A 25,911-nucleotide genomic window follows, 5' to 3' on the forward strand; every position below is an offset into this window, starting at 1 on the left:
ATGAGAGAGATTACTGCCGTTGAGCCCCAGCAGTGGTGCTTGGTGCAGTTGTAAGCTATGCAGCAGTCTGAAAAAATGCTGAAAAGGACACTGTAGTTAAGGAGCCTTTGGGCATGTGCCTACTTGTCTTGGATGTGTTGCTTTTAAACAGGGGCCTGTAAGGAGTACTGCACTATTGGAAGATGCCAATAATAAATACAGTGTCAAAGATAGATTTACTGCTTAGACTGCCATCATAAGTAGCCCTTGTATTAGTAATGGGAATGGTGGTCACATTTTCATTACTGTAAGCTGGTTTTACTTTGATCATATGGAGGTTTTTTCTTGTTTTCAAAAATCACGTTGAGAGAAGTAAGGATGTGATTAATTATACTGATGTACTTCTTGTTGTTGCTGGGAGGTAAATATGCTCCAGAGGTGAGCCTGCTGCTTTTTTCTATGTGCTGTTCTTATGAATTACCAGAAACTCACAAGTAGATTTGCTGCATACAACAGTGGATTTGTGAGGCTGTTCTACAAATAGTGATGTTACCTCATTCTGTTCTCTCCTACTGTGTGCCAGATAGTATCTCCACAACTAAATTTGGTTATTTGTATGCACATAATGGTTATAGTGGGAGATGGCTAGCATTGTCACATTATTTTTCTGCAGTGATAATGTGGAAATCCTGGTAAATGCTGTCAAAGATCCCGATTATTACCTTTGAGTGTGTTGTCTGTTACGGTAGCTTTGTATAGCCAACAAAAATGACACTAATGTTATCTTGTGAAGATTCTAAATTTCTGAGCTGTGAGAAGTCCAATAAAATTACATGTGTCTCAGTATGGAGCTGGTCTAATACAAGTACAGAGAAGCATGCAATGAGTTACAGAATAACACAGCTATATTTTTTCTTTTTTTTCTCCCTTTTTTCTTTTTTTTTTTTTTTAAATACTGGAGTTCTGTGATTGCTTTTTCTTAACTGGGTTTTTCTCCCCCCCTTCCCCCCCCTCCAGGATTGGAATCTGACATGGCACACAGAAAATCCAGACTTCACCCAGTGCTTTCAGAACACAGTCTTGGTCTGGGTCCCTTGTATTTACTTGTGGGTCTGCTTCCCAGCGTACTTTCTGTATCTTCGTTCTCATGACAGGGGTTACATCCAAATGTCAATCCTCAACAAAGCCAAAACGGTATGTGACTCCTTAAAATCATTATTTGTTAGGCTGGGTGGGTTGAACCAAATGACTTCCAGAGGTCCCTTCCAACCTTAACTATTCTATGATTCTGATTCTCTGATTCAATTTTGATTATTTATTTCTAGATGTAGCACAACTGTTTTTATTGAACATCAGTCTCTGCCTGTGTGCACAATTCAACTGTAGTTTATTTCTACTTATGCTTGATTTCAAAGTGTTGTGTTTTTCTCTTGCTTTCTGAAACTAGTGTATCAAAAAAGCTGTTTAAATTATTTGTAACATCAATTAGAGCAGACTATTTTGTGCAACTCAAATATATGGTACTGAAAGTTAATGAACTTCTTTTTTGTTAGTGGGATTCAGTAGGTAAAACCAAATTATTCTTTCATGCATGTTGTTGCTTAGAAGGATTGTCCAAAAGAGGTGATCTCATTGTGGCTTCTCTTCCACTAGCCCATTGCATGTAGTATTCATGTTGTGCTGCCTAATCTCTGTGAACTCATGTATAAAACACACTTTTGTATTGCAGGCTTTGGGCTTAATACTGTGGATAGTCTGCTGGGCAGACCTTTTCTACTCTTTCTGGGAAAGAAGTCAAAATATTTTTCGAGCTCCATTTTTTCTCATTAGCCCTACTGTACTGGGTATAACTATGGTAAGTTCTTCTGTTACATCCTTTGGTGACCCAAAAGGCTTAAGCAGTAACATGCATCTTACTCTTACGCAGTGTTTTAATTCTTGTTGTAGTCCGTACATACAGACTTAATTGACATCTTAATTGTGAAGTGTTGAACCTTAAGTGTATGCTTTCTTCTGAGGGGGAAAAAAGCCAACAAAACAAAACTATCCCAGCTTTGTTTGGTGTCTTACCTGTCAACACAAGCCAGTGCCAGTTATCCTGCTTTATTTTAGTAGGCTTGAGCTACTCTTCATTTAATAACTTGATTCAGGTATAGGGTGGAAGAATCAAGTTGGGAGGACTAATGAAATCTAGATAACACAAATTTCAATGAACTTCAAAAAAGATTGTTGAAGCTGTTATCAATTTGTGTGGCATTTAGTGCCTGTTAGGTTTGATGTTGTGGTCCAAAGTCTTAAAATGCCACACGAGGCGTGCAGGTGTCACCTTCAACATCTTTCTACCCTTGGTAAGTATTGTCTTCCTTCACTACATTATCTCTGCAATGTCAGTTTCAAGGGAAATACCCTGCTATTTGTTTATTAGCAGTTGTTTTACATCTATCACGGACATAGAGTGGTAGGGATTACACCTGGTATTTTTCGGGAGAGAACAGTAAAAACCTGGAAGAAGTTGGACATGAAATGCTAAATTAACACGTTCTAGCATTTTACTTTGCATGTGTGTGTAAGGTGTTGTTTTAAAACCTCTCTTACAAATATGTTTATCTTGTTTGTCAACAGTTGCTTGCCACATTTTTGATACAACATGAAAGGTTGAAAGGAGTACAGTCTTCGGGCGTGATGATGATTTTCTGGCTCATTTCATTGCTATGTGCCACAGTAATTTTTAGATCCAAAATTATGCTTGCCTTAAATACAGTAAGTGATTGCTAGCCTCGTTCAGTTGGAAATAATCTTGAAAACTTCAGTAATAAAGTAGTTGCTTGCTAATTATGCCAGTCAAGTCAGTTAATGATCCATTCAATGTGCTTTCATTCCTTGGGTTATGAAAATAAAACAAGCAAGACTTAATGGCCTTGTTTTTCAGGTTTTGAAATGTTAGAGAAATTCATAGTGATCTTACTACAGTGACAGTTGCCAAGAAAATTCTGCTAGCTGCTCCAGAAAGGGGTCCTCTCTGCATGAATACAATAAGTGTGTGTAATGTTTGATTTGAAACTGATGTAAACTCTCAGCATCTTACTGATTATACAGTAGATTACCTGAAACAGTTAGTATGGCTGTAATGTGGTCTCATGGCTGCAGAGACAAAATGAAATTGTTCAAGTGAAACACTTTTCAGTCAGTCTGCTTCATAGTAAAGCCACTTCAAATGGCAGATTAATTATGGAGCTGCCTGCAAACAGCTTATCACTTTTCTTTCTTGAAACCCTTAAGCTATATTTTGAGAACTTTCAGCTAATTTTTGTCTAGTTGTGAGTGGGTTTTGTCTTTATCGATGTGTGTCCCTCCCTCCTTATACTTTGATTTCTCGGGAGTGCGCTCTGTGTATCAGAACCATCGCAAACTGTGATGTAAATAATGCTGTTCCAATTATTGTTGTTATTAATCGTTATTGTTTGATTTATGCTTACCATTTTTCTTTGGAAGCTCCATTCTATCCAATGCATAAGTGCCTTGCGCTTCTGCAGAATACTTTGATGTCAAATTGGGGCATGTTGTGTTGATACAACACGAGTGTTAAGGAGCACTTCTCTACAGAAGTTTATGCTTGCGTATTTATGGCACTGACTGAGTGAAAACAGAAAGCTGCGAGGTTCAATATATGATAACCTTCATCTTCTCCTCTGTTTTTACCTTCCCTTTACCAAAACAGATGTTGACTTTAATTTGCAGGGGTGGGGTGCTAGTATAACATTTATGTGGTTTGCAGATTTTACTGTAATGATCTGTTTTATGTTGAAATGTTGTTTTAAGGAAATCCCTCAGCCTTTTAATTGCGAAATTACCTTCCTTTGTAGGACACTGAAGTGGATGCATTTCGTTACGTCACTTTCTGCACCTACTTCATCCTGTTACTTGTACAGCTCATACTATCTTGTTTTCCAGAAAAACCGCCTTTGTTTTCTGAGGCAGTAAATGATCCTGTAAGTGTTCAGTCTATGCTGACTATTCTAAGTGATGCTGTATGTTGCCACTGGTAGGCAATGTAGTCTGCGTATGTATGTCTGGAGAAAAGAGTGTACTGTTGAGTCTTTGGATTTGCTTCATCTTTGGGTTCTTTTCATCTCAGTAAGGGGTAAAAAGTATTTGACTAGATTTATTATAGAAATATTAAAACCTTTTTTGCTTTGATCATGATTACAGTAATTACAAGGTGCTTTGAAAACAGTTATTTGTTTTTGTTTTCTGAGTGCTTCTAGGAGTGTCTCTAGGAAAGAAGGTAGACTTTCAATTTTAACTTTTGATAAGTGTTGTATTTGTTCAATATTATGATAGAAGGGGGGGGGAAGCAAATTCTTACTCATTCTTAATTTGTTTCTCCAGTGGATTTGTGTAGTAAATCACCTTGTGCCTTTTGAGATTCTTCCAGACTTTCTATTATTTTAATCCAATCAGATTAGGAGGGGATATGAACCAGAAGAGTTTAAAAAGACAGCTGTTGATCTGGATGTAGGACGTGAGCTGGCTGTGTGCATTTGTAGGTCTGGATATGTTGTTTCCTGTATGTGTTGGTGAATGAGATGTGGGGCTTTTGGGGTTTGTTTTGGGATGTTTGATTTCTCTTTGTTTTGCTTTTCAGATATTACTTGTGTGTTTGTTTTGATAGAATCTTAGCCTTTATGAACCAGAGCAATGCAGTTGAGCTCTTCTTTAGTGACACTAACTGTAACCCAATAACACATTTGTGCTTTCCTGATATCTATATTAATGCAAGGAATGTTAAGTCTATGCTGTTTTATAACATTCCATCAACTATTTATGTTGATAGGGTGCACTACTATTTCTGTGACATCCATGAAGCTGGACTTCCCTGTGTTTTTTTTGTTTTTAAAAACAAGTTCTTAACAGCATAAATGAGAAGTTTAATATTTTGGGAAGGAAAGCAATAATTCAGAAGCATTTTTTTCTGGTTGATTTGTTTCTGATGTCCCTGTATCAGTTATGTTTATATGTAGATTGATTTCTTCTTCTCTCCTTTAGAAACCGTGTCCAGAGTTCAGTGCTTCTTTCCTGTCAAGAATCACCTTCTGGTGGATTACTGGGTAAGTCCAGCATAAGACACAAAGCATCAGTTAGAGTTACATGGTATCTTAAAATCCTGCTTTCTCGGTTAATTTAGCATTAGTCATGTAATGCTTATTTTGGCTATTTTGTCTGGCTATTTTATAAACAGATTAAATTGATATATTTTTTCGAATTTTTTTCCTTCCTAATAATGCTATAGAATCCCTTGTTACTTTTCACATCTCTTGCCAGGTTCAGTTCCATCTGTGCCTTGTGTTTCCTGATCTCAGTTTTACATGTCTGAGAGGCATCGCTTTACTCTTTCCAGGCCACGCTTTCTTGATTCCACTGCCTGTGCATTTCCTTCTTTACCCTCAGTTTGCCCATCAGGTCCTTGCTTAGCCATGCTGGCCTCCTGCCTCCCTTGCTTGATTTCATGTACTGGGGTATGGAGAGCTCTTGTGCTCTCAGAAAGACATCCTTAAGGAGATGCCAGCTCTCTTCCACTTCTTTGTCCCTAAAGACAGCTTACCAAGGGATCTTATCCAGTCATTCCTTAAACATCAGGAAGTTTGATCTCTTGAAATTCAGGGTTCTGCCAGGCCCATATTTCTCTAGATCACAAACTCAACCAGGGTATGGTCACTGCAGCCCAGGCTGCCTCTAGTCTTAATCTCTTTCACTGTCTTCACTGGTGAGCACCAGGGCCAGCCATGCGTTGCCTCTGGCTGACCTTTCTAATACCTGGACCAGGGAGTTGTCCTAAACACTCTACTGGATTGTTTACAGCCCACTGTGTTGTATTCCCAGAGCCATCCAGGTGGTTTAAATTGTCCCATCAGGACAAAAACCTGCAAGCATAATGCTTCTTGTAGCTGAAACAAGGAGGCATCATCAACAGGCTTCTCCTTGATTAGGAGCTCTCTAGTAGAACCTTACCACCAGATATCCTGTATTGATCTGGTCCCTAATTTTTACCCACGAGCTCTCAACCTGGCTGTTTTTTAGAGGCAGCTCTTTGCAATCTGTCTACTTAATAACATAGAGGACAACTCTCCTGTCCCTCTGTCTCTGCCTCTCTCTTTTAAAATGCTTGTAGCCCTCAATTGCATTTTTCCTGTTGTGTGATTTTTGTCCCACGATATTTTCATGATAGCAATTAGGTCATAGTTCTTAAATTACATCGTGGTTTCCAACTTCTACTTAGCTCCCTTTCTGCATGCATTGCTGTAGAGGCACTTCAGCTGGGCTGTCAGCCGTATTACCTTCCTAGAGGTGCCCTCTTTAATACCTTTGGAACAATTCTGAGGTTTTTGCCTGATACATCCTAAAGTGTCAGTGTTCCCTGTCTCTTTTCAGTCACTCAGAAATACATCCCTTTCCCCCATCACGTCTAGTTTAAAGCTCTGTTGATCAGTTCAGCCAGCTTGCTGCCCAGAATACTCATGATACACCTGGTCAACTGTGTCCCATCCAACATCACCATGCCCAGTTTCTTGAAGGTGTGACAGAACTCAAACTCCTGAGCATAGCCGGTCATTTACTTAATTTGTTCTCCTCCTGTGTTCCAGTCTCCAGCTGAGGGGATAGAGGAGAATACCACCCATGCTCCACATTCCTTCAACATCTTTCCAAGGGTCATAAAGTCTCTTTTGATGTTTCATAGTCTCCTCATTGCAGCCTCACGTGACCTGGCTTGAAAGAACAGGAATGGTATTAGTTTTCTGGCTTTATTAGATATGCTAGGAAGTTCTTCATGTAACAAATACAGGCCCCCAGTAGTCAGCAGACCTCTCTAGAGAGATTGTCTGGGTGACAGATGGGTGCCTCAGTGCCTCCAATTGGGGACTCCCCAGTTACTAGTAACCCTCCACCTTTTTTGGTGGTTCTAATACGAATGCTTGGTTGAACCACCTTAATGTCATCGTCCCTTCTTGGGTCTTGACTGTTACCCATGCCCTCTCCTTTTTCCAGCCCCAGAGCCTCACATCTGTTGCTTAGGGACTCTTTGTAAGTTCAGAGGAGATTCCTCCAGCTCAGAGCTGAAATGAGGGCCCAATCTCTTGTATTTTATTGTGGTCTGAATGCTTAGGAATGGAAACGAGCTTAGCTTCTTCACCTTGCAAGGACTTCAGATGGGGTTGTTGGTCAGCTTGTGTTGGTTCACAATACCACGCATCAGTTTATCAAATTTCCAGGTACTAATGCTGTGCACTGCCTGGTGATTTCTTACAGCCTGGATACTTGGTCAGAAATTTAATTGAGCTAGGTGCAATTGAACCTAAAACATCCACCTCTGCCCTCATGTTTTTGTGTGTTTAAACATAGAAAGATGCTAAATATTATTTGTGTATATTTGTGGTTGTTTCTTGGCCAGAGTTGAAAATATTTTGGCCAGATGAAAATAATTGCTTCATAAAATTAAAGGCTAACAAAGATTTTGCGACTTAGTAGGCACGAGAATATTAATTACCTGGCTGATTTTCAAGATAGCACTTAATCCTTTTATTTTCTTCTCCCTGAAATCTGAATTTGACATAACCTGAATCCTTAGCTCTTTTGGTGCCTATTTCTCATAGTAAAGGTCAGGAGATTGTATGCAACTAAATACCTTCTTAACATCTGGACCTGTGTTGCTACAGGTAGCAATTCTTCCCTGCATTTTCCTGAGGAGCTGGCTCTGTTTTTGGGCTGAATGTAAGCACCACTGTCTTATGGTATGTATAACACCAATATTCTCAAATATATAGTGTTAATTCTTTCTCATGTAGGTTGATGATTCAGGGTCATCGGAGACCTCTGGAAGCTAAGGATTTGTGGTCATTAAACAAAGAGGACACATCTGAGGAGATAGTGCCAGGTTTGGCAAAAAATTGGGCAAAAGAATGGGCGAAGACCAAGAGGTAAGTTAGTTATCCTATTACTGATAAAGCTTTCATTAAGGAATGAAAACTAATTGATCAAGAACCACTTTATTAAAATATTTATGCATTCTCTGTGTATATCTACAATGCTAAGAAGGAGGAAATAACTGTGGATGTACCTGCTGTGGAATACTAGGGAAGGTAAAGCATACTGGTGCTTGGATCCTACCAGCATGGTTTCTCTGTATTGCTGTAGTGGGGAGACCATCCAGGGTCTAGGATAGGTGAGTGTTGTAAAAGATACGATGGTTCCTCTGAGATGTAAAGGTTCAAAAACTCAAGTTACTTGGCATTTGCTTGGAAGTGTTTGTCATGTATTACTAAATCTGGTTCTGCAAGGCTCAAAGAGACAACTCTGTATTTGTCCTTAAATGCATATGGGCTAGGAAACAAGTTGGATTGTGTTTCCTTTTTCAAGGGGAGTTGCACCAAGTTTTGCCCTAGTCCTTCATGATCTAAAGCTGATTATTGTAATTTTTAATGTATAGAAGTTTTTAATCCCCCTGGGAGGGAATGTTTTCTCACAAACTTCAGCCATGTAATTTAGGAGCTTGAGCTCCCTCTATAGTTAGTGAAGCCTCAGGAGGGCAGTTCAGGGAGTAAAATGAGAAGCTTCTTTCTTTCCTTTGACCATATAGGGAGCGTGAACACCTAAGCAAGATGTCTAAAATTAGAAAGACTGCATGCCTGCAGTTTCCATTCTACTTTCATCTCTTACTTCATCAAATAGAAGTATCTTTTCATTGAAGGAAGAGTACTTGCTTGTTTCTGTAGTGTATTTTTACATATAGCTTGTCCTCAGAAGTTCAGAAGTACGTAGTTTGACATAAGCCAGACATGTGGAATAGATGTATTCAGCTCACTGGGGATGACTTGGCATAAATCTGACTGCAGACTTTTAACTCCTGTGGTACAGTGGGGCTTTGATTTTGATGAAAGTTCGGTATACTGAATCCTAGAATAATAACACTTTTTTGTTTTTGAGTTTAATGTGTATTACGGCCCTGTTCCTCATTCTCCTAGACTGCTGTAGGAAAGATTCACCACAAATGTTAGCTATCCATATGAGGAATACCATTTCTGAATGCCTGTTCATCTGGCTCTGGCTGTGTAATTAAAAAGGTGGTTGATTGGCAATAAAACCTGGTTACACTGTTAAGAATTGTGGTGAACGGCTGCCTCTGTTGCTGGGACACTTGCTGTTGCTAAAATGAAGAATGATGCAAGAGGCACAGGCCAGTGAGTTGGCCAGGACCAGAAGCTAAACAGTCTCATTCTTATACTGTGCATTTTTCCATTTGGCTTTATACTTGTATAGAGGTTACATTGTGTACCTTCAGTATGTTATAACTCTTATTTCAGGCAACCGTTGAACATGTTATACTCATCCAAAAAGCAGCAAAAATCAAGTGACTCCAATGGTGAAGTGACGGAGGAAGCTGAAGCTTTGATTATAAAACCATCTCAGAGGAGTTCTGAGGCATCTTTATCCAAGGTGTTATATAAAACTTTTGGGCCGTATTTTCTCATGAGTTTCCTGTTTAAAGCAGCACATGATCTCTTGATGTTTACAGGCCCAGAAATTTTGAAGTAAGACCTATTTACTTTATTATTGAATTAAAAGTAAGCAGACAGGTTTCTGAGTATGCTGATATTTCAGTCAGTTACCAAACTGCTTTGCCTGTAGCTGGACCAGTTGGGTGCAGCTATCATCCAGATTATCGTGCACACAGATTACTTTGGTCCATTGGTTTTCAAATTATAACCTCAAACATTTGATATTATTTGGTTCCCTTTCACCATGAAGAAAGCATGGCAAAAGCATAATCAGCAATTGCAGGAGAGTTTATTTGATTCTATTCTGTGATGACTGTGGGTCTGCTCAGAAATCTAAAGGTTTTTATAACCACAAGTCACAGTATGTGTTGCAGCACTGGGATAAAGCAATAGGAGAGATTGTATTACTTTAAGGTGAGAAGTAGTAAAACAACTCCCAAGTAGCTGCATGTTAGCTGGAGGAAATATAAGGCTTTTCACTCAGGGAATGCTGTACATATAAGATATCAAGTTTTTGTTTTAAAGGGGTACACTGTTTGCAGTGAGTGCTAGTATAAGACTGTGTCCTGTTTCTGAGAAGTTAGCATAAGTGTTTTATTTAAGTCTTGCACTTTGGGTACTTGCATGGCCCACATAATGTTTGGAATAATCACATTGTAACCTTGAAACTTCCTTTTGAGTTGCATAAGTCAAGAATGCTAATTCCTTTCTCCACAGACTGCTAATCAACTTCGTAAATAACAAAAGTGCCCCAAACTGGCAAGGCTACTTTTATACAGGGCTGCTGTTTGTTTGTGCATGTCTTCAGACATTGATTCTTCATCAGTATTTTCATATTTGTTTTGTAACTGGAATGAGGCTCAAAACAGCTATTGTTGGTGTAATCTATCGGAAGGTAAGTGCTTCCTTTCAGTATATAAGAACACCTCCAGTGACTTTGTGAGTGTGCTGTTTAAGTCTGAGTAACTCAAGTAGTGCAGAATCAGCCCAGCAGAGTCTCCTAACTCTTAACAGAAGTAAAAGATTATCTAACTTATAAGTACAAAGATTGGAAATGAAATAATTTTGAGATTAATTAGTTTAAGTTCTGGTGCCTTTTCCTTCCCACTGGCAAAGAAGAAACCTTGTCATATTTAAACTGGCGGTGAAACTGCTTCAACTTGTGCAAAAATTAAGATGCATTCACATTCTATGATCCTGTGGTTTACACCTTCATCTGTGAATTAACAGACGGCACTACCTCATCTTGGAGTAAGCTGGAACGTTTTAGAAGGCTCTGGACTGGTTGCTCTATGTGAGAAAAATATGTGACAAGAAGCAAAGGTTCCACTTTTTAGAGTTAAAAAGGGAAGCAGGCAACCTTTCTGCCCCTACAAGCAATAAAAACACCAACCAACCCTAACCACAAATACCTGGTTGCTATTTTTAATGTAACCCAAATGCTTCCATCCACTTGCATTAGATGTACAGAGTAGAATATGAAGCATGAAAGGAATTGCTTGTAATTATAAAGTTAGTTGCTCTGTAAAGCAACTTTGATTTAGTGGAGAAAAAGGAAATAAGTAGACCTTTTTTCATCATGTGTGGTTTTTTTGTTTGTTTCTTTGTTTGTTTTTAATTTTTTATTTTAAAAATCTGCACCCAGGCACTTGTTATCACAAATTCTGCCCGAAAGACTTCTACTGTGGGTGAAATTGTGAATCTAATGTCTGTGGATGCTCAGAGATTCATGGACTTGGCTACATATATAAACATGATCTGGTCTGCACCTCTCCAAGTGATACTAGCACTGTACTTACTGTGGCGGGTGAGCATTGTATCTATTGTTTCCTGTTTAATCTTACAGGTGTGACTACAGAGTGCTGTTGTTCAGGCCAATGGAGCATTTAAAGCAGAATTGAGTAAATGCTGTTCAGAAAACTTTCTGAGCTAATTTTGTCACTGCTGTCAATACGTGTTTGACTCAAGATCTTAAATACTTATTGAAAGCTGTTTTTTTACAATCAGATGTTTTTCTCTTTAGAATTTAGGTCCTTCTGTACTGGCAGGTGTTGCTGTCATGATTCTTCTGGTTCCCATAAATGCTGTGATGGCAATGAAAACAAAAACCTATCAGGTAAGAAGCTTCTGTTATGTGACAATGATTTTAGGAAACATGTACTACCGTGACTTCTTTCTACAAGTCTACTACATGCTTTCTGGTAAGAACTTAACTTCTGAGTTAAATATGTTTCCCTCAACTGTTGGTAACATATTTGAATGAAACCTTTTAGCTCTGGGTGTTCAACAAAATATCCTGCAGCGTTTGGTTCCTACATGGGCCAAGTAGGAGTACACAGCCATGCTGCCGCGGGTAACAGCTGTCTAGGATAGCAGTCTTAGTGCAAGCCTGCAAACTGTGCTGGGTGCTGAGTCAGAACATCGTTTCAGGTTTTGCTCAGCCCTCGTTAAAATATTTTCTTCAAAGGTTTTCTTCTTCCTTATGTTCTGTCTGCTTACTGCTGAATAGAAAGCTTTTTGACTTAGTACACCATCAGAAGGCCGTTGTTAGCGCTGAAAATAAAGCAACAAGTTTGGGCTGAGGTTAGATGCAAAGTAGATTTTCAGTTGTGTGAAGAATTCTTTTAATTGGTGTAAAACATTGTGGTGATTCTGCATACTTGCTTGTTAAGATTGTGTCTCAGATTTCTTGCTTGGAAGTTCGTAAGCTTTTGATGATAATGAGGCAAATTTCACCATTGCAAAATAAAAGTTAAGAACTTTGTGGTTCTGCCAAGTACTGTGCTCTGTAACAGTAATTATTCATTGCACTGTTATTTTCAGGTGGCACAGATGAAGAGCAAAGACAACAGAATTAAGCTGATGAATGAAATTCTTAATGGGATTAAAGTTCTAAAACTTTATGCTTGGGAATTAGCCTTTAGAGAAAAGGTATTGGAGATCAGACAGAAAGAGCTCAAAGTCCTAAAAAAATCTGCTTACCTTGCTGCAATGGGTACCTTCACTTGGGTTTGTGCTCCTTTTTTGGTAAGTGAAAGAAATTTGTAGGTCTGTTCTCCTCTTTTGGGTCATGTTTTCCAAAACAGTGTTTGAGAATTATTTTTTTTTTTTAATGAATGGAAAAATAGGAATTAGTTCTGCAGTAGTGGGAAACTGGACTCTTATCTTCAGTTCCCTGTGAATAGGCATTTCTGTTTTACTTGGATCTTAATAACATCAGAGTTGAATGCATCATAGAAGTTAATGACTGAATTATTTAAAAGTAAAAACCTATTGCCTTCCCTTACTGTGTTTACTGGTATACTCAAGGGACCTAAAACTAAAAGTACTGTCAAGTTAAGAAGTTTACTGTGTGCATGGCGCCCTCCAGGTGGTACTTGTGGCTGACAGCAGGGTAAAACTTCCTTATTTCAGTATGTTTCTGGAAGCAGCAGGTCCTTGGATAAGAGTCCTTGATCAAATGGAATGCTGCACAACAAGCGTGCCTCTGGCCTGGGTTCACCCCACATCTATTTAAGAACAATGTGGAGAGGTAAAGCTGTTGCGTAGCCTGGGACTGCATTAAATTCGCATTATTAAAAAGTATTCTTGGTATGTGAAACATCTCTGCTGTGTTTGTGGCTGGCTTACATTCAAACTAATGAACGGGAGAGAGGAGTGAGATCACATCAAAATTGCTTCAGACCCTATTAGAACAATGGGGCATTGCTCTTCTGCATAGAGGCAAATAGAAACCATTACTACATTAGGATAAAATATGTACTGTTCCAGTTGAAGATGTTTAAATGTACTTTCCAGTCTCAAATTCTTTCCCTTCAAGCACTTAGTGTTTACATTATTTTCTGGGCATGATAAAAGGCAGAAGAAGCAGTGCCCTGGATAGGAAACATAAGCCGCATTCTTAAGCAAATGCCTTCCTATAACAAGTCTAAGATGGTTTTAATATAAATATATTATTAAATGAAGTTTCTAAATAAAACTATACAGGTGGACTCCTTAATGCTGTTCTGCAGAGTCTGGGAAAACAACTCCCCTAATGAGCAGCTTTGTTTCGGTACATGTTGTGAATGTGTTGTGGCAGTAGGCCTGAACCTCGAGGGTTTACTGCTGTTGCAAGGCTGCTGTTTAATGTGCTGTTTCCCAGATTTTTATTCTTGGTAGATGTTCTTCTATAAACTTCTGATTAGAGAACTACGCGCATGCCTACTTGAAAGCACTTTTGAAATGCAAAATACTCTCTCTAATACTTCTCCTGTTTCAATGGCCGGGTTTCTTCATCACATTGTTTAACAGTACTGTCAGGAAACTATTTGTTTTGCGGTACCTCCTATAGTGCTCTCTCTGCTGATAAAGTTCTATTTCAGACTAGTTGCTGACAACACAGGAGTGCAGACATACTGCTTCTGAAGTTATTCTTTGGCTCCTGTTGTGTTTTTGATCTCTGTGGGAGGGCTTTCTCGCTGGGATACATTTGTCCAAACTTAAGATTGTACAAACAAACTGCTGTACCAGGCACAGCTGAGTCAGCCACTGTAAGATGGACAAGACTTGTCTTCACAGCAGTCAGATTTTAAACATAAATACTAATGATAATATTTTGGAGGTCTTGGAGCTAATTAGTTCATGCCTTGTAGGAGGGAGGTCACCAGTAGTTCAACAACCTTGTTTTCCTGTGTCAGTTTGGGAAAGGAGTGTTAGTTCTTGTTATATCTAGAGGTATGAGTGTTGTTATCATGAAAGAAAATAGCGTAAAAGGAATAGATGTATTGTGATTGGGAAGAATTGTGCTGTTTTTCTTTGGGTTAACTTAGTTTACTTTAGTTTTATTATAATTTAATCAGCATAATTTTGAAGAATGTTAGATATGTATGGCTTTTAATTGTATATCTTGATGATAATGGCTTATTGTCATTTACTTGTTCAGAATGAATCTTAAGCTTTTCTGTTGTGAACTGTTCAGGTAATATGAGTCTTCATAATTGCAATGCAGTAACATTTAAAATTTCTTAGAAAATCTATGCATGTTAAAGAGGACTGTACTTTGCTATCTAGGGTTGTGGTGGTCCCTACAAGATATAAAATGGGCTAGCACTGGGATATTTCCAACTTTTCAGTCTATGTACGTTACTCATCTAATCTCTGCAATTGACTTAGAAGCAAAGGAGAGCAGAGACAAGGCTAGCCGTCATTCCTTTCCTTCCCTTCTCGGGCAGTGCAACCACAGGTATCCTGGGACGTTTGTGGCTTCACCCTCACTGTGTGCAGAAAGTGAACACTGGACTCCTTCTCAGCAGTTTTCCAAGAGGCACCATCAATCTTTTTTTTTTTTCCCCAACAATATATTTAAATCAAATGTTTGTTTTAGGAGGCGTTAGTGGGTGTACAGACTTTATCAGAATGTTGCTCTTTGATTTTAGACCTCTGGCTTAACAAAGGTGTTCCTCTAATCGTAAGCATTACACTTTGTGTTTCAGGTTGCCTTGTCCACATTTGCTGTGTATGTCAAAGTAAACAAGAACAATATCCTGGATGCTCAGAAGGCATTTGTATCCCTAGCTTTATTCAACATTCTCAGGTTTCCATTGAACATACTTCCTATGGTTATCAGCAGCATAGTAGAAGTAAGATTTTGTTCATTAACAGGCTTTTCTATGTAGAAGTAGTCACTGGTTGGAAAGACTACAGTTGTGTGCTCAGATAACATTTGCTGGTGAAATTCAGTCACCTCAAAATAAACTTTGCATTTCCTCTATACTGAATGCTGTACAGGCAAAATTATCAATCTTGAGTATGGTGGATGAGCGGTACCCAAAATCACTCATGTTTCTTGTGACTGGGAAAAGCAAGCTTGACTGCTCAGGAAGCTACATGATGGTTTTAAAAAGGGGGATTAGGAGTGTGTGGTAATGATATAACGTATACATGGTGTAAAATACTGTTCTTAAATATAATTAGCAGAATATAAGATAGTTTTGTATCTCTTTCTAATGTAGGCTAGTGTCTCCTTGAAGCGCCTTCGGGTGTTCCTGTCTCATGAAGAGTTAGATCCAGACAGCATCATCAGGGGTCCCATTACAAATGGTGAGTTTCTTTTGATATTGAAAAAGAATTTGTGCAAATTTTTGGTGGCTTTGCGCTGTCTCTTTTCTTTTCTGTAACAAATATACTGCGCTTTGCTGGATTTCACTGATTAATTTCAGCCAGCAAGCAGAAAAGGGATGTTATAAAAATGAAAGTTGTATCGAGTTTCTACCACATTCTCAGGTGCAGTTTCTCTCCCCAGCTTCTGTGTCCAAGATACAGAATGATTGCATCCAGACATGGTTGATGACTTTAAAAGTGACTTGTTAAACAGTTTCAGGTGTACTCATTTGAAAGTTAAGAGGTTGATAATTAGTTGTCCCAGAACTGAGTGTTTTGGAGAAAAGGAATTGTAAACCATTTCAGCGCCTTTAAAAGAGAATGGATAACTGGAGGCACATGCATTTCTGGCACATGCCTCCAGTTCATTTTGTGCAGGGATCATTGCTGTGAGCTTTGCTTTATCTAGCACGTATATTTCGCTGCTCTGGTTGTATATAGCAGTTCAGGAGATAAATGACCTTGAAGGGAGATTTACTGAATAGCCAGTGCCCTTTATCTTGCAAACAAAGCTTGATTTTAGCTATATCAGTTATTCCTAAATGATTTTTCTACTTCCTTTTTACAAAGATAATGAAATCTTTGTCCCTCCCTCTCATGTGGTTAGCTGAGCCTCCGTATCAACTCAGTCACTTGATTCTCCTGTATTGATTCATCTGCTTTATGTTTTTTTGGTTTCTTTTCTTCTTCCATCTTCCTTTGGGGAATATCTCCTCCCCTTTCTCAGCTGATGACCATGAATACTTCACTCACAAATTTTTAGTGGATTTTTTTAAGCAATTTTGTCCATAATGGGCTGTAATTGTGTTCACTAAGATGCATACCTAACCTAAGTATTTATTGTCTATTTGATTGTATTAGATAGAATATATTTGCAGTTGTTACTGTAAAAACTGATAGATACCACTACCAGGCAGCATTTGGACTCTCTGGACATGCTTTGAAGAGAGGGGGAGGAAAAAGAAAAAAGTTTCCCAGAGGGCTTATGGATGAAAAGTCAGTCTCTGGAAGGCCAGGCTGAATGTGTCTGAGCAAGCTGTTCTGGTGGAAGCAGTTGCTGCCCATGGTACAGAGGTTGGAACTAGATGATCATTAAAGGTCCATCCAACCCAAATCATTCTGGGATTCTCTCAACAATGCTTTTGGTCAAAACTACTTTCTTTGTATTTCATCTTCCCTGTTATTCTTGTGGTAACTTAACATTCCATGTGGAAGGATCAGTTCAGCTGATGTTTTCCCTTAAAGCTCAGCTCAGACTGTGGCTGCTAGCTTCATGAACTGACTTTGCAGTGGAGTTTCTGGGTAAAGAGAGAGATGATTGAATCTCTTACAGTTGATGTTCACATGCCTCCTGGTTACTGAAGAAATGTAACTTCAGAACCTCTGATGAGGTTACGCTTATTGTTCTTATGCTTATTATTCTGCTTTGAACAGAACACAAGCTTTTGGTAAGCAGTGGGTTTTCATTCTGCTACAGAAGTAGCTATGTGCATCTACTTTTGGTGTGCTTGAATTTACTTCTGCGGCTTAATCCAAAGCATACAGTTCAGCTGCTTGCATTCACATTTGTGTAAAATCGTATTTTCTGTTTATCAGCTGAAGGAAGCATTGTTGTAAAGAATGCAACGTTTAGCTGGTCCAAAACGGATCCTCCTTCACTGAATAGGTAAGCATTGGTACCCTTTGTTCCACTTGGTTGTTTTTGCTGCATCATAAATGATCTGTATTTAGATTAGAATGTCTGTATGCATTAGACTTTGTTTCCGTAAAGGAACAGGAAAACAAATATATGCTTATTTTCCTTTCTATTAATGTATTATGTTTATTTTGCTACATTTATTTTACATATACTTGTATATACATATATACATACATACATATATATATATATATATATATACATATATATATAATAAAAAAAGAATAGCAACAGGTTTAGTGGAAAGGAGGGAGGGCTTCAGGGCTTCAGAGATGTTAAGCTCTTGAGCTCCATCTAGTGGATGCGGTGATGCAGTTAGGTTGTTTCCTCATCCCGTGTCCCTTACGTTTGCACTATGTGCCATGTCTTCCCTATGCTCTGTACCCTTCCTTAATTTTGGCTGCTCTTTTTTGGGTCTTAAATTGCATGTCCTTTGGGACAAGGATGCTGTTTGAGGAGCAACGATTTCTATTATATTTCTGCTTACAGAACATTTACGAGAAAAATTGGAAGTGACTTTTTTTCTTTTTGACTGATTACATGTAAAGGTGCTATTTCCTATCTATAAGAAAAGCTGTGTGCTTTTGGAAAGAAAGGTTGTATTTTTAAATAGTTTAAGTTCATGTGCTTTGTCAGCACTTGCAGTGTGAGTTCACGTTGCATCTGACTTTATATGGGCTGTTCAGTAGATTGTTTAACTACTGGGATATGCCAGCAAGTGAGGCTGAATTGCATGCACTTCATTTCAGCATTAACTTCACCGTTCCCGAAGGCTCCCTGATAGCTGTTGTTGGTCAGGTTGGCTGTGGAAAGTCTTCATTGTTGTCTGCGTTACTGGGGGAGATGGACAAAAAGGAAGGCTACGTGGTTGTCAAGGTGTGTGATGTGTCTGACAAATTGCTCAGCTATTTGTGGGTATTGCCTGAATGATTCCAAATTTGCAAGTGAAATGAGGAAGACAGCCTTTCAAATGAACACAACACATATGTGGCCCAATTTTCTGGCAAGCTGCATTTATGCCACAGCCCACACTCTGTTAAGGATTAATTCAGCTTCTAAATTTGTCAATTTCAGGTTTAGCCAAGTAGACAGAGTAGTGGAAGTCTCAAAGATAAGTTCTGTTGAGTCTTGCTGGCAGCCAGGTATGGTGGAAAGAGACCCCATTACATGTACTCCAGGATGAGAAGCAACATTAAGTCATACCTTTTTAGACTTCAGAAAATTGCAAAGGGGAAGGGCATACCTGTCCCCCTATGCAGAGATACCCAAATGTGGGAGAAGCTGCTCTTTAATTTAAGAACAAAACAAATCTGTTGCATTTGAAAAAAATAAAATAAATTGCATGTTTGGTGACCTCCAAAATTGTTCTGGAAAAACTAAAGTAAGAGCTGAGCAACTGATTATTAGTGCCAAGGGAAGGTAGAACTGTCCTTCAAAGCAAATTATTTTGCAGCAGCCAAGTCTTTTCCTTTGAAGTGACGTTCTTACATAAGAGAACTTCCCCTACTTTCAGCAGAAATCTCTTGGCAGGGATGCATTTGTTAAACGCTCTTATATTCCGTATTAAATTGTTTTGCAGTGAACATAATTTATGGCTACATGAAAGAGCAAAGCTGTAATAACTTTTAAAGCCCAGTAATTGTGTAAATATTCTCTAAACAAACGTTTCTTCTAAGTTTATGTTAGGGAATCATGTTTTGTTTGAAGTCTTATTTTCCACCTACACACTTTGTTACATTCACTTGCAGAGAGGATTAAAAAAATAACATATTTTAGGAGGCACTACCCCAAGTGCACACATTTGTCTCTGTCATTCCAAAGTGACCGTAGGCAGTTTGTGAAGTATATAGCACTGCCAGTCTCACAAGGCCTTGCTGTGCTTTGACTTTGTGAGCAGTCTTTTTGCCTTAACTACTGAATAAGGAACTTCAACTTTTTGCAGGGCTCGATTGCTTATGTTCCTCAGCAAGCCTGGATCCAAAATGCAACTTTAGAAGACAACATTATCTTTGGAAGAGAGATGAATGAGAGTCGGTACAAGCGTGTTATTGAGGCTTGTGCACTTTTGCCTGATTTAGAGATTCTTCCTATGGGAGACAGAACAGAAATAGGAGAAAAGGTATTTAAATACCCACTCTAACTTGTAGATAAGACCATATGACTTCTACTGTACTTTGTAATAAAGTTATATTGAGTTGAAAACATTTGGAGTAGAAATTCTCTAGAATAAGAGGCAAATTTGAACAGCACATATTTTCTTTAACACTCAAAGTGGAGAGATGTTTTCTCAATTACAAGTGCAAAAGCATCTTAACAAGGCCTGTTTTTAAACAGCTCTGAGTTGCCGTGGTTGCAGAGCATGAACATTTGTGGAAACAGAAGAACCTTCTAAACACTTCAGGGGGAGTATGTGGAGGAGAATTTGTTCGGGTTTTCTTTTTGGCTTTTGATTGCAAAAATACATGCAGTGTGATATTTAGAAACTTGCCTAAATGATAGAGTGCTCTGGTTTACAAGCAGGACCAGGTGTCCCTTGAACACATGGCCAGCCATGTGGAGATAACCTACTTGGCGTTCTGCTAAGCTGATGCCTTCCACAGGACAGGAAGGGATATGCAGAGATGTATGCTTTGCCTGCTGGCTAGTTTTAGGTGGGGTATAGCTGCCAACTGTCAGCCTCAGATCCAGGTTCAGGTAAGTGTGCAGCTTTATTTTCCTTTCAAGAAATTTGGCTGGTCAGAAGGCCAACCAAACTGGAGGGTGCGCTCAGAATTTGTTCATGAGATTGGGAAAGCACTATAGAAATAAGGCTGAGAGGAAAATTAGCCTCTGAATGCACGGAATTAGGTATGTCTGGTCTGTGTTAATTCCTTGCAAGATTAGTAAACAATACTTCTTTTTATTTACTAAACCCTCATTGAAAATGATGTAAGTTAAAAGATTTTCTTCTAACGGGATTTTGGCTGTAGTTGTTCATGCTACAGTAGTGAATAACTTGTGATAAGTATCTGTTTATTCAATGCTGAAATTTCTCTGGTTTGCATAAATCTACCACGGCTTTTCTATTTCACAAACACTACGCTCCTTTCACTACAGCAAGGCATCATCTTTTAGATGTAAATGAAAGGTCATATTTTCTTATTTTCCCCAGGGTGTGAATTTGTCTGGAGGACAGAAGCAGCGTGTTAGTCTTGCTCGAGCAGTCTACTGTAATGCAGATACCTATTTATTTGATGATCCTTTGTCAGCTGTTGACGCTCATGTTGGGAAACATATTTTTGAAAAAGTTATTGGACCAAAAGGAATCTTGAAAAATAAAGTATGTAATGATGTAATAACTTGTCTTTGGGGAATGATTTGTTTTTCTTTGCTGAGTTCAAATGATTCCAAGTTGCACAAATTTCACCTTCAGACTTTTGCTTTAAGCATGAAAAAAATAGAAGGATCCTTCTAAGATTTTTTTTGAAATCCTAAACCACTTAGTTTTTGTAATAAGAAATGCTTTGGTTTCTCTAATTCAAAACTCTTGGAAGGAAAAGTCAAAAGATAAGGACAGTTGTTTTCTTTGAAAAGTTGCATGCCTGTCCATAATTCTTACTGTATTATATGCAGAATTAAAGCTGTGAGAACAGAAGCTTAATCATCGTATTTACTAGTTTGAGATGTTGGAATCATTTTTTTTCTTTTGCTGTTTAGACACGGGTTTTAGTAACCCATGCAGTGAACTATCTGCCTCAAATGGATACAATTCTGGTAATGACTGATGGAGAAATCTCTGAGATGGGCTCCTACCAGGAGCTGCTGAAGCAGGATGGAGCTTTTGCAGAGTTCCTTCGTACGTACGCTAATGCTGAACAAAGCATGGAGAGCAGTGGTAAGCTTCTGAGTAAATCCTCTTTTGGGTAAACTGATATATGAGATGTTAAGGGATTCCTGTTGAAGGAAAAATATTAGTTGTATTGGTTATAACTGCTATTTCTCTTAATACAGCTGTAGGTAAAGCAGTTTTTGAGGGCACTGGAGATTGTGAGGTGAAACACGCATTCTTTTTCTTAAAACTTAGCAAAATCTGGAACAGTCCTGTAGTGGAGTAGCTCTCACTGAGATCATAATTAAAATGGTTATGAGATCCAGGAGGAGTTAGTGGGGGTTTTTTACACCTTTCCCTCTGCTTCTTTATTCAGGTAGCTTCTTTGGAGAGCTACATCTAAAATTCACCTACCTCTTTGCATTAAAAAAGCACCTACATTTGTCTTGCTTTTAGTAGTTGTTCTCTGGCTTTTAGTGTGGGTGATTTGCTGATGGTGCTTCTAGTCCAGCCAGTTGTGTTTGTGTGGATTCATAGCTGTGCCATGGACTGCTCTGGTCACGCTTCCAGACTGGGAGCTGTTACTGCAAAACCTCTTGTTTTGACTGTAGCAAATGGCCACTTTAAGACTACCTGTCTTATGACTGTTTTCCCTGTGTTTCTCATACAAACTGATTACAGTAGCAGATGCGGACTTTTGTTTTAAGGGGCTTGGACCCGGAAGTTTTGCTGTTGGGTTTTTTGCTGATGTTCCCAAGTGGCTTCATAATAACTTCAGTTTGTCCTTGCAAAGCCTAGAGCTATTTTTAGTGTGTTTGGAGGGAGTAAAACTTACAGAAGTACACCATAAGGTTTAAATAAGTAGGTCACTCTGAAAGTAATGCCTCTTAATTAATCCACCTGTTGCATGGAAACAACAACAGATAAGAGGAGTACAGTAACATTATTTGATAGAGCAAATTCTCAGCTACAAAACACTATTTTCAACATAGTCATTGCCATTAGTGGTATGTTTTTCGCCAGTAATGAACAAGGGCTGCGTGCTGTGCTTCTAAAAGTCTGCATGAGCAGAGGTGCCCCACTGTCACTGTTGCCACTGCTGAAATGCACTACCAGCGCCTCACTGTGCTACACCCACTGTTTGGTTTCCATCCGTGTTCAGCAAGCGTCCATGAGTCAGTGGGTATCATTTTTTCCATGTGGAGGAATTCAGTTCCACTTTGTTGCTTCATCCACACTTTCATGTCAGATAACGTTGTGTCAGAGTGCTACTCAACTGCTGTCTGTCATATGGCAACGTGTAATGGGATGTTGGTGGGAAGGTTCAACTTCTGCTGGCATCCCACCAACATTTGCTTCTGATGTCGTGGGCTGACGTAAAAAACAGGAGGCGTTACTTTTGGAGCAATCCTCATATTTTTTTTAACTGTTTGGTTTATCTTTGATCTTGACTGCAGTGCCTGAAAGATAAAGTATATAGCACAAGTAACAGTTCTAAATCCGTTCTACATTATTTGGACTTTACTTGAGGTGGGACAGTATAGGTAGGCTGTCGCCCATTGTTTATATCTGTGACTCTGGTGCTGTTAAAGCTGGAAGGTCTTTCAACTCAGATTTTGTGAGGATTGTCCGCACAACTTGGCTTTGGTGTGGGAAATAAAGGGAGTAAAAATACTCTGAAAACTGTTAAGAGTCTGGATTGTTGAAGTTTTTGTTGTTCATTGTTTTTTTTTCTCCTTAAATAATTCTGTGGTCTTAATCCCCTGAATTCTGCTTCTTGTCCAGAAGAGTTGAAATCTGCTTTGTGGAAAACATGTTAACAGTATTCACATAACCATACTTGATCTCTGTAAGAACAAGTAATTTTTTTCTTTACTGCTACAGCTGAGAAGCAATTTATTGAATCCCAAGTTTGAAAAGAAGGTAGTTTACTAGCTCAGTGCCTTTGCATCGTACACTAGGTAGTAGAATATGTGTTTAATAATAAAAATAGATGCTTCTGCTTATGGGCTGAGGTTTCATATCAGCAAGAAAAAGCACTGTACCTTCACAGTCACTGCCATCTCTGAGTACAGAGCACACCCATGTTTTGTGGCTGTGCCTCTTTCTAACAGTATGAAGCTGAGCTGGGCTCAAGAGCGCTATGTTTGATAGAAAGGATGGCTTGTACAGTGCCTGTAGGTATGGATGAGTGCTTCCCTCCTTTGGCTTCTGGAAAGGCAAGAGTTAAATAGTGAGATGTGTTGGCTCTGTTCTAAAGGTTGTTGTGGAATCTAGATGTGAGTGTTAGTTCAGGAAGCACCTGCCTGGGTCAGGAAATAATCTGACTTCCTCTTAAATTCATTTCACTTACCTTTTAGCAAAATTCAGTTTTTCTGCTCTCTTTGGTAAGGTAAAATCTAGCTGTATTCTCTGCATCAAATGGCCTGAGCAAATAACTGATTAGATGTGAGCACTGTTAAGGTACCAAGGTGCTTGGAAGAGTAAAGTATCTCACGGTTCCTTACTAATCTAGCCATGCTGGGTGATCACAGAATCATTAAAGTTGGAAAAGACTACTAAGAGCATTTAGTCCAACTGTCAACCCGTCACCTGTGCCCTCTAAACCATGTCCCTCAATGCCACACGAAAGCTTTTCTTGAACACCTCCAGGGACAGTGACTGTGCCACTTCTCTGTGCAGTCTGTGCCAACGCATCACCACTTTCTGAAAATAAATTTTTCCTGATATCCAACCTGAACCTCCTCTGGTGCAACGTAAGGCCGTTCCCTCTTGTCCTGTCATTGCTACCTGGGAGAAGTGGCTGACCTCCACCTCACCACAACCTCCTTTGAGGGAATTGTAGAGAGCCATAAGATCTCCTCTGAGCCTCCTCTTCTCCAGACTGAGCTATCCCAGGTCCTTCCAGTTGCTCCCAATAGGGCTGTGCTCCAGGCCCATCACAGCTTCATTGCACTTCTTGGGGATGCACCTATGTGGACAAAAGTTGTCACTCTTAAAATATGGTTATACACATCTTTATTGTTAAGAGTAGGGAGACTCTGAGCTTCTTAAATGAAGTCTCTTCCATGCCATTGAGGAAAACTCATATGGTAGTTGCTTGTATATTCTGGGATTTTTCTGTTGTTAAATTGGGGTTGCCTTGGAGCTAATTTTTGGTTTCTGCTCACTAGCCATCGTTAGTGCGTATGTAGAAGGAAATATAGTGATCTGTCACTTGCAGCCATATGGTTTGGATTTTTTTTTCCTTTAAGGCTGCCTTTTTTGTTTTAATCCAAGGAGTGGGATTAAAAAGATCAGTTTCAGTGAATTTGACCCTGCCTTGAGCATTTGTTTGTCTTTATGGTTTAGGTTGTGCTGCTTTAATGCATTTATGCTTGTGAAGGTTGAAAATGGTTGTGTTCTGGGAAAAAGTTAATTATATATGCTTTTAGACTCAGATTCTTCATTAGAAAAAATGATTCAACCTCTGGAAACAGGTAACTGCTTTTTTTGCCATGCAGCTTTTACTAGTGCTTGTGGTGGAGCAATGCTAGTAACTGTACTTCAGTGACAAAAGAGATTGAGTCGTTATTAGAAGAATTTCATCTACATAACAAGATATTTGCTTGGTTTGCATGTAACCTCTGTGTGTACAGTAATTCACACGCTGACTTGTGGATAACTAATTCACCAACAGTGATTCTGTATCTCAAACATTTTCATAGGGAAGCTTTAAATAAACTTGAAAGGTGCATCTCCCACTCTGGATTTAGGAGTATAATGAGTATAATCTGAGAGGGAGAGCTCAGTATTGAGACACGAAGGTCCCTTTTGTTCTTGTATATTTAGTATTTTTATTTCTGGACTTAATATGGCAATTTTCAGTGCATTTCTCTTTCACAAGGTGAATACAGTTTATGTATGGAATCTTTGTAGCCTATAACAAGACATCAAATATAAGAGCTGTTAAGGAAGGGTGGTTTACTTGCGGTTTTCTTCTGTTCATGTGGGTTTAGAGCTTCAATGATGCTCTGAAGTGATATGGTGTTTTTCATATGGCACCCCTGTAAAAGAAAACATATCAAGTGCTTAAAATAACCAACAGTCTCAGATTTCTTTTAAAAACAAGAACTAAGCAATTGAAGCTTTCACTTTTGCCATTGTTTCTGCTTCTTCCTGCTTTTGGACCACACTGAACAGTTTAGCTTTGGGTTTTTAGAGTTCTGCAGAACAGTTTTAAGTTCAAACAGCCCATCCTTAGTGTACTGATGAACTGATTTATGCATATGTGTTTTGCTTCCTTATAAAAACGTGAAGATTTCAGATTCTAAATCTACACTAATTATCCTGCATATCTCTTTAATAGATGCAGGTGAGCTTCTTTCTGTTTGCACAGACTCTTTAAAATGCAAAATTATTTTGTTACAAATTCTGAATTAACTTCTATGCATGAAAATAGGGCTTTACCTAATTATCAGTAATCTTTTAGAGGTAACAGAAAAATGATGATATAGTCTGAACCCAAAAGTTTTATTCATGTGTTACACTGAATTAAATTGTAAGGAGAAATCTTAATTCAAGCTGATAAGTTTTGTGAAGTGTTTTAGGCAACACTCTTATGTGTTCTGCATTTTGTTACAAGTGGGATGTTGTGAAGTAAAAAAAACTTGTGGGTTTTTTTGTTCACTGACATTTGTGCAAACATCTCCTTGCTTAAATGAATGGTTCCTATGGTTGCTTAAAAACATGCA

At 38.7% G+C, this 25,911-nt stretch overlaps 1 protein-coding gene across 3 annotated transcripts in view; it reads left to right on the forward strand.

The window, feature by feature from the left end:
• Positions 1 to 25,911, forward strand: part of ABCC1 (ATP binding cassette subfamily C member 1) — a 51,380-nt gene that overhangs the window by 13,409 nt on the left and 12,060 nt on the right. For 2 of the 3 annotated variants that reach the window (XM_046900556.1, XM_046900555.1), the window contains 19 exons: positions 997 to 1,173; positions 1,709 to 1,834; positions 2,602 to 2,739; positions 3,843 to 3,968; positions 5,026 to 5,087; positions 7,821 to 7,952; positions 9,336 to 9,563; positions 10,248 to 10,425; positions 11,176 to 11,337; positions 11,554 to 11,646; positions 12,354 to 12,557; positions 15,005 to 15,151; positions 15,524 to 15,611; positions 17,268 to 17,337; positions 18,120 to 18,246; positions 19,313 to 19,489; positions 20,522 to 20,689; positions 21,067 to 21,244; positions 24,613 to 24,657. In XM_046900556.1, coding sequence (XP_046756512.1) covers positions 1,147 to 1,173; positions 1,709 to 1,834; positions 2,602 to 2,739; positions 3,843 to 3,968; positions 5,026 to 5,087; positions 7,821 to 7,952; positions 9,336 to 9,563; positions 10,248 to 10,425; positions 11,176 to 11,337; positions 11,554 to 11,646; positions 12,354 to 12,557; positions 15,005 to 15,151; positions 15,524 to 15,611; positions 17,268 to 17,337; positions 18,120 to 18,246; positions 19,313 to 19,489; positions 20,522 to 20,689; positions 21,067 to 21,244; positions 24,613 to 24,657 — 2,476 coding nt within the window. In that variant the 5' untranslated portion in view covers positions 997 to 1,146. The remainder of the gene's footprint in view (positions 1 to 996; positions 1,174 to 1,708; positions 1,835 to 2,601; positions 2,740 to 3,842; positions 3,969 to 5,025; positions 5,088 to 7,820; positions 7,953 to 9,335; positions 9,564 to 10,247; positions 10,426 to 11,175; positions 11,338 to 11,553; positions 11,647 to 12,353; positions 12,558 to 15,004; positions 15,152 to 15,523; positions 15,612 to 17,267; positions 17,338 to 18,119; positions 18,247 to 19,312; positions 19,490 to 20,521; positions 20,690 to 21,066; positions 21,245 to 24,612; positions 24,658 to 25,911) is intronic. The other variant, NM_001012522.3, reaches the window with a different exon arrangement.

The sequence above is a fragment of the Gallus gallus genome, chromosome 14 (assembly GCF_016699485.2).
Source record: "Gallus gallus isolate bGalGal1 chromosome 14, bGalGal1.mat.broiler.GRCg7b, whole genome shotgun sequence".
NCBI lineage: Eukaryota > Metazoa > Chordata > Aves > Galliformes > Phasianidae > Gallus > Gallus gallus.